The sequence below is a fragment of the Dermacentor variabilis genome, chromosome 11, assembly GCF_050947875.1.
Source record: "Dermacentor variabilis isolate Ectoservices chromosome 11, ASM5094787v1, whole genome shotgun sequence".
NCBI lineage: Eukaryota > Metazoa > Arthropoda > Arachnida > Ixodida > Ixodidae > Dermacentor > Dermacentor variabilis.
In genome coordinates, this window is record NC_134578.1 from 65,790,120 (window position 1) to 65,803,844 (window position 13,725).

The 13,725-nt window shown below is 47.6% G+C and overlaps 1 protein-coding gene across 1 annotated transcript; it reads left to right on the forward strand.

The window, feature by feature from the left end:
• Positions 1–135: 135 nt before the first annotated feature.
• On the forward strand, positions 136–11,357 carry LOC142563306 (oviduct-specific glycoprotein-like). The gene is made up of 3 exons (XM_075673860.1): positions 136–141; positions 820–1,071; positions 11,064–11,357. The coding sequence occupies exons 1-3, from the start codon at positions 136–138 to the stop codon at positions 11,298–11,300; spliced, it is 495 nt and encodes a 164-aa protein (XP_075529975.1). The 3' UTR covers positions 11,301–11,357.
• Positions 11,358–13,725: the final 2,368 nt, after the last annotated feature.

Genomic DNA, 13,725 nt, shown 5'->3' on the forward strand with positions numbered 1-13,725 from the left:
GCGCGAATGATTGACTTGGGAGGTTTCGGAAGCATTCACTGCACCTCAATGACTAGACAAAATACAATATAATACCTTGAAATCCATGACGTCACGCTGATTTAGCGGCGCCGTGGTTTCGAGCGAAACTCAAAAATGGAAGTTTGGCCTAGCTCAAAGAAATACAGCTGCGATCTTAGGGGAATGCAAGCTCGCCCGCGTACTCAGATTTATGCTCGCGTTAAATGTTCTCGCATAGTTCAAATGAATCCCAAGCATTTCTTACGGCTCTTCTCCTAGCCCTAGTGAAGTTTTACAATGTACAGAAGAAGCTACCAACGTTTATAACTCAGGAGCACGCTGTTAAACATGATTCTACGGGGCTCATTTTCAATAAACACTAGAACACCTAAAGAAGCAGCATTACCTTAACATCTGCGTTGTTATTTTTGAGGTCCCTGAACACGTCCGCAAGTGGGATGCCCAAATAAAGCAAATATATGTGAGACTAGAAACAATTGGTTTCTGTACATCAATAACTAATTATAGGAAGAACGCCCTAAGAAGTCATAGCTGCGGAATATTATTGCCTAACATAAAAATGTTCAAGACACACACACAAATTAGAGCGAGAAATATTGCAAGGAACATTATTCTCATATCGGGTTTGAATTCTTATGTCGAGAGTAATTGTTTCTTGAAAAATGCTGTCTTCTGTGGCATACTGAACACGGGTGAACGTCTTCTTCGCACTATGCGTGAGAGGACGTTGCTCGTTGGAATAAGATTGATATGTACAGCCATTTCTTCTGCTTTTTTTCTTGTGTTACCGCAACAAAGTTTCTTAATGTGGAGCAGGAGGAGCAGTCTCAGTCGCCTTCGCTTGGTGGCGCTAGTTACGGCAGCCGCACGGTGGGTCTGAGCCAGTCGTCCGCCGGCAAGCTGTGCTATGTGTTCTCCTTCGCGGGCGTCACGTACAAGTTCTGGGACAGCAACATTACCGGCGTCCAGGAGCTGGTGTATGGTCCAGGAGACCCAGGCCCCAGCACCAAGACGCCCGGCGAACTTGCCTACTACGAAATATGCAACGAGGTAAGCCATTACGACTTTGCCGTAACGACGCGAGTTCCGCTCAAGGGGAAGATTGTTCCTTTGACCATCAGCACCTTGCGCCGAAGCTTGCGCCGAAGGGACGGCATTGCCCGAACATCCTGACTAGTGGGTGGTGTAAAGGCAATGGGAGGGACGCAATGCACACTCACCGTGACTCCTCTAACTTGTTATCAGATGTAATGGTGTCCTACAGACCTAAGGATATCCAATTGCGCATGCTCTGAATGACCGAGCATGTTTACCATTGATATCAGAAACATTCGCGAGCTTAAATTGGCAATGCTCCATGTATGACACACAGATGAGCGATGAAACTTGAGTGAATGTCGTTGGACTTACTTCGCATCCAAATCTACCGGTGCTCCTGACACTGGAGTGATAAATAAGGCGTCGCTGCGCCCTCTTGCCGGTACACGGTGCATGTTTTCCATGATTATGATCATTGCTGATGGCGACTTCTTGGCATCCCCTTTGAAACGGGACGGTGAAAATTAGTCACCTACCCGCCGTGGTTGCTCAGTGGCTATGGTGTTGGGCTGCTGAGCACGAGGTCGCGGGATCGAATCCCGGCCACGGCGGCCGCATTTCGATGGGGGCGAAATGCGAAAACACCCGTGTGCTTAGATTTAGGTGCACGTTAAAGAACCCCAGGTGGTCAAAATTTCCGGAGTCCTCCACTACGGCGTGCCTCATAATCAGAAAGTGGTTTTGGCACGTAAAACCCCAAATATTATTAAATTAGTCACCTAGCCTGATTGACATGCACCTAGCCTGCATACACAGCATACTGAGGTATGCTTTGTATGCTTTTCATTCAAGCATTTTTCTACCCATCTTTAGTCTCTTTTCACTGCTTCAAAACTTCTCTATCAACCTTATACCGGTACCCAAGCGTGTAACGAGTCCGGTTGCATCTATCTCTTCCCTGCTTTTTTTCCACCAATATTCCTAAAGTCTCTTGGTTATCTCGACTGCTGGCCGGTCGATGCTACCGTCTATTTTAAATCAAATCGCCTCTGAAAGGTGTATGTTACCTACGGGTCTCACTGAGTGAACCTCTTCGCATTCCATTGCGATGTGCTGAGTGTGCTCTCAGAAGTTTCGATGCAACATACACATCACTCATCTTGTTGCAAATATTTGCTCCGCTATGTTTTTCTCCTTAGGCAAACAGCCCGAGCTAAAATAGCAAGGCACTCCCTTTCGCCTTATCGTGTACATTTTCCCTGCTAGTTTCTGTCTTCTCATTCTTGTAAATCTCCATTGACTTTTTGGTTTCCATTCTTTGCATCCAATTACCTGTAACTGTTTCTCTCACTTTCTTTGTGATGAATTCTTACACTTATTTACACTTTCAATTACCCTGTACATGGTTGCCAACTTTCTTGAACTCCACCACTATTCTGTGTCCACGCTGCTCAAGTAAAGATACTTGTCATCTTTAGCCGCCTCCTTATCTTGATCCTTGTTCCTGAGTCTTTCTTCAAAAATAATTTTGCTCTGCGCTTCTCCGACTTAAAACGAGGCCCTACCCTTGTCGCCTTGCCCGGCCTCAGTTATAGTTTTGCCGCGGGATCCAAAGACGAACCGGCCTAGTAATCTTTCGTTAACTTCCAGCCCTCACAAAATATCCGATTTTAACCAGATCATGGCAGTTGCGATAGTTAGCGCTGGCCCCATTACTCCTTTTCATAGTTCCCGCTCCATCACATATTTATTGCATGTCCCCCCAAAGTTCTCTACGTTTCATTATAGCTGCACTCCAGTCCCCTTTATTTTCAGATCATCTTGGAGGCTGCTTGAGTCTTTCCTTCGTTTCATTATACACCGAGGTATTTATATTGTTTGGTTATGAGTATGCCACTCCAAATAAATGCTCGCCCTCTTGCGGCCGTGCCGCGAACCAGCCGATCCAGGGTCACCCTCAGGTTCTCACCTTACAGCGTGCGCTGCAACGTTTTCTTGTAATTGTCAGAACCTCCTGACGCCACGGTGCACAAACCCGAAAAAGAAAAACAAAAAAAGATGTTGAAAGAACTTTGCTGTTGGCCATTATAGGAGGGGCAGAGGGTGGAAAGGCAGCAATGCATGATTTCATCATTTCCCTAGAGAAGCAGAAGACATGCATCGCAGGCAGACAGAAATAAGTACGCACTGAGAAAAAGCGACTCTTACATCCTATGCTGGTTTGTTCAAACACTTCACTCGGGTCGTCTACGTTATTCCTTCCGTGTAGACCTTTGCTTTCTTTTTATATATTTTAACTACGCTGCTGGCGTTTCAGATCGCGGAGTGTACTTTGTTTAGGCAGGTGTTTTAATAAATTAGTGATGTACGCTTAAGCTTCATTTGGTTTGGGTTGTTTAGCTTTCTGCTCCTGCATTACCAGCACTAGTGTATCTAATGGTTTAAGCAGAAGGAATATCCTCGCTAATGTTCGCAGGCACCGGTAGCACGAACGATAGCTAACTCGGAAGATCTGGCGTTGAGAACGACATGTGTTACGTCGCGAGGTGAAATATTGTTTTGATTGCATGCCTTAGTTTAGCGCTATAAGCTGAAGATGTTTTATCATTCGGCGCAGTGAAGTCAAAGTTTGTTTTCTTGCAAGAAATATACACGCAACAGTAAACAGCGCTCGTTCCATATTGGGAGCATTCAACCTGGCCACAGCGCCACTAGTTTGCTTTGCGACTCTACACACGCAACTAATTTCAATTACAACTCGTCTTATGCGTTTCCATGCCACGCATTTACATTAATACAATTGACAGTGCTCGAAAGAAAGCCCTCACTAAATTTAGAAAACCTGTTGGAGGAAACGCGACTTGGTCTATCAAGGTCGAAAATAGTGAATTATCGTACCTATAGGTGTGGAGCAACGCCGCGAACAAGGGCTTCCACCTTTCGGAGGCCCTCTATAGGCGCAAACACTTCTATTTTTTAAATCTCCGACTCACTTGAAAGGCTCTTTAAAGTAGACTGATGCGGCTCGCTGGACAGCCCGGACGTTTGCACACACCGTGCAAATACTTCCTCGATTGCGCCTCTGAAATCCTTAAGGCCGATGAAATGTGGTAACCGTTAGCAAGGATTCTTTCGGCTTCGACAAAACTATTCGATTATACGCCACAGACGAGAAACTTGAGCACATGCAGCACCATGGGAAAGAGACAGCGTGAACTTGGATGTCGTAGCCATGTTCATCATGGCACAAAAGAAATATATTTATCAAGTGTCCTGATTGGTAGCTAAGATATTGAGACCCGGAAAGAGGTATTGGCACATATTCCTCTATGTGGCTAGTCAATTCCCTAGGAACTTCTCCTGCTTCCGGGGAAGGTCGCCTATGTGCACAGATTAACTAACAGCACATGCGTCCGTCTCGCGTACACCGGCGGCCTATATAAAAGCAGTCGGCGGTCCGATCGTTCTGAGTAGTTACTTAGAGGTGTACGTCCCTGCAGTCGGTTTTGTTCCGATAAACGAAACTGGAATGGATCTGATGTGAGGGAACTGGGCTACCCTTCGTTGCAGTGCGACATTCAGGGTAATGCAGACTTGGAATCGAAGGCGAGCTTTGCATGAGGATAATTGTCGTTACTGTACGAATGTGCAAAGATATTGTTATGCAGGAAACAGAGCAATAATGCAAGCTTTTCTCATCATTCCGAGGAAAATTTTTGTGCTGCAATACACATCGCAGAACGACAGATCATGGCTTCCCGTCTACAGCTTAAGACGTAGGAACAGTTGCTCTCTGTTAAAAAATAATTTATCCAGATAGTCTGTAGGTTTTTTATAATCTTCAAATTTTCCCTCCATATTGTTACGCATGAAGAAAACGAAGACCAGTGAACGTGCTTGCGGTCCATAAGCCAGTGCGTCCGCCTTTGATCGACACCACACAATGTGGAACCAAAACATTCTTCTTCATACAGTTAAAGTGCATCGGTTCTACGGTAGCTTCGAAGCAGTCGGAATCGGCGCCGCAACAGACAACGGGAACGCAAACGGTAGATGATGCAGGTATGACCGTATCACCACAAACACACAGTGTAGTTTCGCGATCTACAGGGTTCTCCAGGAGTCCTGATGGAATACTACCACTTAAGAATACTTTTCCGGTGCGGCAGTCGACAGTAGCACCACACTCCCGCAAGAAGTCCATGCCGAGAATAACATCATGGGTCGACCGAGGAATAATTACGAACTCTGTCGTAATAACATGGCCTCCCAAAAATACGTCAGCACTACACACACCAAGAGGTCGCAACGGCTCACCACTCACTCCACAGAACTTTGAATCCTCGTCCCATTTAAACAAAACCTTTCGCCCTAACACGTGTTTAAACGAGACACTCATGACCGAAATTGTTGCGCCTGTGTCCACCAGAGCCATCACAGGGACATTATCTACAAGCACGCGCACTTTGTTTTTCAGCATCAACACAGGAGGTATTTCTGTCAGTAGCACGTCTCCAGCGACCTCACCTCCATCGGCCGCGCTAGCTAGTTTTCCGGTGACGAAGGGGACGCGGTGCGACACAGCGGTGAGGGAGAACGGGGAGCACGACGTTGCGGTGGGGGTGTCAAACTTCTGTCAGATGCTGGGGAGCGATTCCGGGAGCTGCTCGGCCAATACTCGTCGCCAGACGATACGTGTGCTGGCCACGGGGCACCGTGTGGCCGTTCGGAGGGCCGAAAAAACTCTGACGGCTGGCCATACCACGTGGTTATACGCTGGTTGCAAAACCGCGATATATGACCCGGGACACCACAGGAATAACACACCGGGAGAGGTCTAAACCTTGGTCGTTCGTCGATGAAGCGGATATTATCATTTTCCCGCGTGTAGTGGGTTGGTTCGTGGCGAGTGTCACGACGATACATCGGGCGTCGAGAAGGCGTGCGCTGAGTGCGTTGGTCATAGCGCGGAGTCGGCGGGCGTGTTGTCATCCTCGACTGTGGGGCTGCGCTGTACTCCACGGCCGCTGCGGTAACCATCGGTTGCCAAGGGGCCGAATGTGGCGCCGTCATAGCCTCACGTGACGTGTACACGCCATGGTGGTCACCAGTGGAATGCGACAACCCTTCGCGGCGGGAAAGTTCCTCGCGGACAATCTGTCGGATGGTCGAAGGAAGGTCGAGGCAAGGACTCGTGTCCACACTGGCAACCGTCGTAACGTTTGCCAACCGACCAAACTTTGGCGCAATCCGACGCATCTTTAGCGTTTCAAAAGTTCTGCAGTGCCGTATGACATCGGACACAGAACTGAGGCTCTCCTTTCCAATTAGAAAATTGTACACATCCTCAGCCACTCCTTTCAGCAAATGCCCAACTCTATCTTCTTCCGACATGCGAGCATTGACCACCTTGCACAGCTTTAACACTTCTTCGATGTATGTTGTGCATGTCTCACCTGGTAGCTGCGCCCGTTGCGACAGTGTCTGCTCCGCACGCTTTTTTTTGGCGACTGAGTCCCCAAAACACGCCTTTAACTCGTCAACAAAATGGTCCCACGTCGTAAGCGCGTCCTCGTGGTTCTCATACCACACGAGGGCGGTATCGGTCAGGGAGAACACCACGTTGGTGAGCTGAGCGGTTGCATCCCACCCGTTGGATTTGCTCACTCGTTTGTAGTGGACGAGCCACTCGTCGGCATCTTCCCCCGCTTTGCCTCCGAAGGTGGGTGGAACTCGGTAGTATGGCAGCGGACTGCTAGGCGCTGCCCTCGGAGTGGCTCCTTCTTCTGGCATGTCGAAGATGGTCACGGCTGATGGCGGGAGGCCGGCAAGTCGACGGCTTCGACGAAGCTGCGGCAGTGATGGTTCCGTTGTTGTGAGCGATACCCCGCACCTCCACCACTTTGTTACGCGCGAAGGAGACCGTTTATAACCCTGACGGATGAAGGGGACCGTTTACTTTAGGTCGCGAAGGTGAGCGCAAGAGCGGTCAGCTGGTTTATCAACTGAGCGTCGTTCTCTTCTTCCTTCTTCCACTCGGGACCGCAAGCACGTTCACTGGTCTTCGTTTTCTTCATGCGTAACATTCCTCTCGTCGCAGACGAAGCCCGCCGGGCGAGTCAATCCATGTGTCGTGACGTGAACAATTTCAAGCGGGCGACATGGACCACTTGTGTCTTGGCAGCTCGTCTACCACTCGCCGTGAGGCGAGCTATGTTATACGTGACTTCCGTGAGTCTGCTAATAATCACAAACGGTCCATCGTAGGTGGCCAAAAGCTTTTGGCATAACCCGCGTTTCCGTACTGGAGTCCACAGCCAGACTAAATCACCAGGGCGATAGGTTACCGGACGGTGGCGAATGTCGTAGCGTACTTTTGATCTGTCCTGCGATGCCAAAGTGCGCAAACGAGCAATACGACGAGCTTCTTCGGCGAGGCAGAGAGTCTCGGCGACAGTGGAATTTTCGTGACTGCAGAAGGGGAAAACAGTGTCGATTGTGTACCGGGGTGGCCGTGCGTACAGCAGGAAGAAAGGGCTATAGCCGGTGGTCTCGTGCTTGGCGGTGTTGAATGCGTACGTGATAAAAGGCAGTACGTCATCCCAGTTCTTGTGGTCGGATGAAACGTACATAGATAGCATGTTTACAATAGTTCGGTTGGTACGCTCCGTAAGCCCATTCGTCTGTGGATGGTATGGTGTCGAGTGACGCAAGTGGGAATCACACAAACGAAGCAGCTCCTCTACGACGTCCGCTGTGAATTGTCGTCCACGGTCGCTGATGATCACGCGGGGCGGACCATGTCGCAGGATCACATATTGCAGCAGGAATGTTGAAACGTCAGTGGGTGTGCTTTCGAAGCACGTTTCGGTATTCGACTTTGCGCAGAAGGACAATATACCTGCAATCCCTGCGTCTCGAACGCGCCATACCATCAACACGGGTTGGGCAAATCCGATTAGACAAAAGCCATATCGTGTTTCACCATCAGAGCGCCAGATTATCAACGAACAAGTGCACGAAATGATGAAAAAGGGAGTCGTACAAGAGTCAGCAAGTCCGTGGGCAGCTCCAGTGATTCTTGTTAAAAAAAAAGATGGATCTTGGAGATTTTGCGTCGACTATCGCCGTTTGAATGCTGTAACAAAAAAGGACGTGTACCCACTCCCACGTATTGATGACGCAATAGACTGCCTTCATTCCGCCTCTTACTTTTCCTCAGTAGATTTACGATCCGGCTATTGGCAAATTCCGATGCATCCTGACGACAAGGAGAAGACTGCCTTTGTAACCCCTGACGGGCTCTTCGAATTTAATGTGATGCCATTTGGATTGTGCAACGCTCCGGCAACTTTCGAGAGATTTATGGACACTGTATTGCGTGGCTTGAAGTGGAACATCTGCATGTGCTATCTCGACGACGTCGTCATCTTTGGCCGCACCTTCAGCGAACACAACTCGCGTCTGGATATTGTCCTGAACTGCATCAGAAACGCTGGTCTAGTTTTAAACTCTAAGAAATGCCACTTCGGAGACCGCCAAACCCTTGTGCTTGGGCACCTCGTCGACAAGGATGGCATCCGCCCTGATCCCCAGAAAACAGCAGCCGTTGAAGCGTTCAGTGCACCGCGCTGTGTCAAGGAGCTCCGTAGTTTTCTGGGGCTTTGTTCCTATTTCCGCCGATTTATTCCTAAATTCGCCGACGTTGCGTATCCGCTGACATGCCTGCTACGAAAGGACACCCCCTTTGAGTGGACTCCGGAGTGCGACTCTTCTTTTCGTCAGTTGAAGTTCCTGCTGACGTCACGACCGATTCTTCAACACTTCAGTCCTTCAGCTCCGACAGAACTCCATACGGATGCCAGTGGCATAGGTATTGGTGCCGTCCTAGTTCAACGCTGCGGTGACCGCGAACACGTGATCGCATATGCAAGCCGCTCATCAAGTAGGCCCGAGCAGAATTACACTGTGACGGAACAAGAATGCCTCGCGGTAATATTTGCGGGTCAGCTGGTTTATCAACTGAGCGTCGTTCTCTTCTTCCTTCTTCCACTCGGGACCGCAAGCACGTTCACTGGTCTTCGTTTTCTTCATGCGTAACAATATGAAGTTTCTCTCCTTATATTTTAGAGAGTATATATGATTTCTCTTGACGAATGTAGCTAAACCCTTTTCCTTTTGTGTAATTCCTGTTTTAATTCGCACCGTCTGCACAAAGCCTATATACATTAATTAATAAATATAATTGTGAGGCCACATTTTCAGTGGCCATGTACAGACTTTCTATGCGCTGTAAGAAAATCAAAGTTTCACTAACGCTCGTAACCTCGTTTTCCGAGTGTGTGATGCTAATAATTGTGACGAGGGTAACAAAATTGCTGCCTCTCCCGTAATTGAGAGTAGATGCAAGCATGAAATGACAACCGGCAAAGCAGACTGGTTGCTAGTGATACTAGCCACAATCTTAAAATGGGTGCAGTGCATGTTTGCAACGGCACACCCCACCACACGACGGCATACTGTGCAATCGTTCATATGGACTCTGCCCAGCTAAAGGAAGAAAAACAGACGAGCGCATTATAGTTGGATTACTCCGCTCTTTTTGCGCATGCGGGAGGAGCAGTGATTGCGAGAGACAAATGCGGGGACTTTTGGTCCTTGAGATTTCTCTTCGCCTAGGTACTACGGAGAAGAAAGTTGTTAGTTCCGTTCGTCCCTAGCCGAGCTGGCAGCATAATCGACAGAATGCGTGGCAGGTGTTCCGTGGCGTGGCCGGCAAGGCGAAGAAGCCGTGTCCAAGGTGAGTTTGTTGCTATTTTGTTGCGACGGCAGCATATTAAATTTTTATAGTCGCAGGGGGATACGTTTGGAAGTGAGGTTGTGAGTTTGGAAGTTGGAAAGAAAAAGCAACAAGCTCGTATCGGCACGGCAGTCCAATTCATAAACTGTTTCCTTTTCCGCTAATCTCTTGAATTTAGTGTGCGGTATGCTGACCTTGCTCAACGACACTAAGGAATTACATCGGCGCGATGTAATGCTCTGCCACCAAGTCATCCGAGAAGACACCTTACACCCAAACATATCCCCTGCGACTATAAAAATTTAATATGCTACCGTCGCAACAAAATAGCAACAAACTCGCCTCGGACACGGCTTTTCCGCCTTGCCGCCCACGCATTCTGTCGATTCTGTGCAGCCAGCTTGGCTAGGGACAAACGGAGCCAACAACTTTCTTCCCCGTAGTACCTAGGAGAAGAGAAATTTCAAGGACTGAAAGTCCCCACATTTCTCTCTCGCAACGACTGTTCCTCGCGCATGCACAGAAAGAGCGGGGAATTCCAATTATGATGTACTAGTGAAAAACAGCTGAAGGCGGCAGTACAGGGAGCGAAAGACGCGAGAGGGACAGAGCGCACTGTCCAGAAAAAGGAAATCACGTGAAGGAAATGCCACGCAGCGTGGCGCTACCTCTCGAGGCCATGCGAAACCCCCAGTGCAGAGCTCACGGACCGCTGGCATTCAAAACAGCACAGGTAACCCTGTCTCAGTGCCAAAAGATGAAAGTGAAGGGTATGGTGCCCTGTATCTGCTTTTTGAACGTCACTATTGGAAATTACTGAGAAAACTTCAGCGTGCTAAAAGTTGCAGCTTAGTGGCATTGTGAACAAACATTAGGAAGAACTTGGAAGCAATATCTTTTGAAACTTGTTTGGGCCGTAACTAGCCTGTGTTATGCGGTCCTGTACAAAGCGTTGGGGGCCACAGACCGTATTTTTCTTAAGTTTGACTGGTTGCACGGATGATCTCGTTTTGTTCTCGTAACTTCCCCGGATGTGCTCGTTTAAGTGCCCGGATAAAGGCTCAGGCTTCTAGCTCAAGTTAGCATTAAAGCCACCGACAACGGGAGCTAAAAGCATTTCATGCTTAATAAACTCTTGACGAGCGCTCCAGAAGTCCCAGAGACCGAGAGTAACTATAAACGAAAAAAAAAAACAAAAACGCAGGTGTGGGATTCAAGCCAAGTATTCGAGTTCGGCGTCGTGTCCAAGCAGGGTGCCAATTGGGTCTCGCACCTAACCGAGTTCGTGGTACCGCCACTGGCTCGTTACCTCCGCGACGAGTTCGGCGCTCGCTGCTTCGGAGTCTGGAATCTCTGGCACGACGACTTCGCAGGCGTCTGCGGCGGCGGCCAGTACCCGCTGATGAGGAACCTGTTCGGCGTCTTCTCCGACCACCTGTAGCTCGTGGTCCGACGCTAGAGCCGGGTGACGCTGTCGTTGCGTCTGCTTGCGACGCTGTCGTTACGTGCTTGCAATTAAAAAAAATGCGATATGCCGGATGCACTTGCTCGCAGGAGGAAGCCTGCCGAGTGTGCTTTTCTATACAGTACCTAAACACAGCCCTGCATTTGCTGATGACAGCACTGAATCACGTGGCCCTCTATGTTGTACACTATCGTTTATTTTGAGCACCCGATACACAGGTAATTGTCATTTACATTCTCCTCTATCGGAAGCATAAGAATAAACACTTTGTTCCGCCATAGTCCGATACAATAGGGTTGGCAGTGGGATCTGGATCCTTAGCCTGGATAACTACAGTTTTGAATCTCTCACATATAAGTTACTATTACTTACAACCTAAAAATTGTTGAAAACATATGTGCTTGATAAGATACAGACAGACCATTCAAGGCTACCGTCGGTTATGCCAGTATATGTCTGTGTCAAAATCAGCTATTTCGTAGACACCGCTTACATTGGCTTTCCACAATGCTTCAAGGGTAACAGTTCCTTTAGTATCAAACAGCATTAAAATAAAAATTTGGCTCCACTCTGGCGTTAAGGAATAAGTATTCATCCCCGAGAACCATATAAAATTAGCTTTCAAGTGTGAACTCACCATGCCGTTTTTGTGCTCTTTAGAACCATGAACTTCGACGATCATCATGCTCAGTAGCAGCCATGTTCCAGAATGTCACACGAGCATTAAACCCTGGCAATGGGCCTTATCAAGATGCTTAATAAGGACACTTACACAGTTTATGTAACATTTTGAAAGAACGTAAAGCGCCACATAGTTTACATTTTGAAGGGGTAAGGAGAATTTTAAGGGTGGTCTTCAGGCACGTTTAGAAGAGTCACTTACAACCGTCTTTGAAATATTCATCAGCCAGTAGCTCAAAATTGTTATACAGAAATTATAAACATTGTGTCCCTGTGTTGGAGCCAAACCCGGCGCCAGGATTACATTTCATATAAATGTTGGAGGAGAATCTTAGGAGGTTATTCAATCAATCATTTTATTTCCATATATTTCAATAAATATACAGAGGAGATGCGATTAAAAAATACAATTTCACAGATTCATCAGCCCATGACCTAATTACATGTAGCTTACAGCAGCACAAATACATGAAGATGAATTATTACAGTAAAACAAAAATTAGCAACTTTACGTAATTTTAATATATTCTCATGCATAAAAAAGGCATGCTTAAATTGCTTGTGTCGCACGCAAATGAATCAAAATTAACGGATTCGTAATTATTTAAAATATTTCCGAATTTACACCCGTTGCTAGAACTTATGTTTCACCTTTACGCGTCTCATAGTCGTGTTCCTTCCTTATAACAAGAGACGGCTGCCAGATACTTTAAATGTGGCCTAATTTCCAATTTAAATCCCGCGCTCGAGTGATAGCAGCGCACATGGTGGATACGGATGGCACCTCCATTGCGAAAGGAGTTAATCGGGACCCTCCCTCCACATATAACGAGATCATAAAGCACTTTTATCTAGACCGCAGAATATACAGCACACCTCACAATAAGCTCACCAGGCCTCAAGCCCTGCCGTTCAGAATGCTTCAAACAAATACGTACCCCACGCAGAACAGACTACACCACTACATGCCTGACCTATACAAAACATCATATTGCGAAAATTGCCATAGCACACTAGACGTACATCACTTGCTCTGGCCGTGTGGTCGGACCCACGCAAACAAGGATCAAGACTCCGCCAGGCTACAAGACGCATTACGCAGCACGGACCTGGCGGGGCAGCTCTGGGCCGTCCAGCGAGCCCACGATGCGGCCAGGGAGTTACAACTCCCGGTCCCAACGTGGGAGTAGCCCGCTCTATGGGACCTTGCGCCCCTTAGCTCGCAGGACCTTTCTATAAAGTTACTCCATCCATCCATAGTCGCTCCTTCCCCGCAGCACGAACTCAGTGTCTTTTGGGTTAATTATGAGCTCTGCAGATAATTAGGGGTTACTGCTTCTTTCCTATTTTTCGTACCTAACACGAGGCACGCAGTAGGGTGCCTGAATATCCTCGGTCAGTTCAACTAGGCACCGAGCATGCTTTCATGCAAATAGCCTTCTTTACCCACTTCAGTCGTTTTGAGCATATATATATATATATATATATATATATATATATATATATATATATATATATATATATATATATATATATATATATATATATATATATATATAGCCTCTCCTCGTTTCATTGTCGTTATTCATGTTTCGTGATATTACTCGCGTCATGCCATCGTCGGCCTTCTAATAGCTTGGGCCACTAGGTATGGGCTCGTCGTCATGATGCCGCTGTGGTAGTTGCATCGCCGTCAATCCAACGTTGTCATCCGACGCTC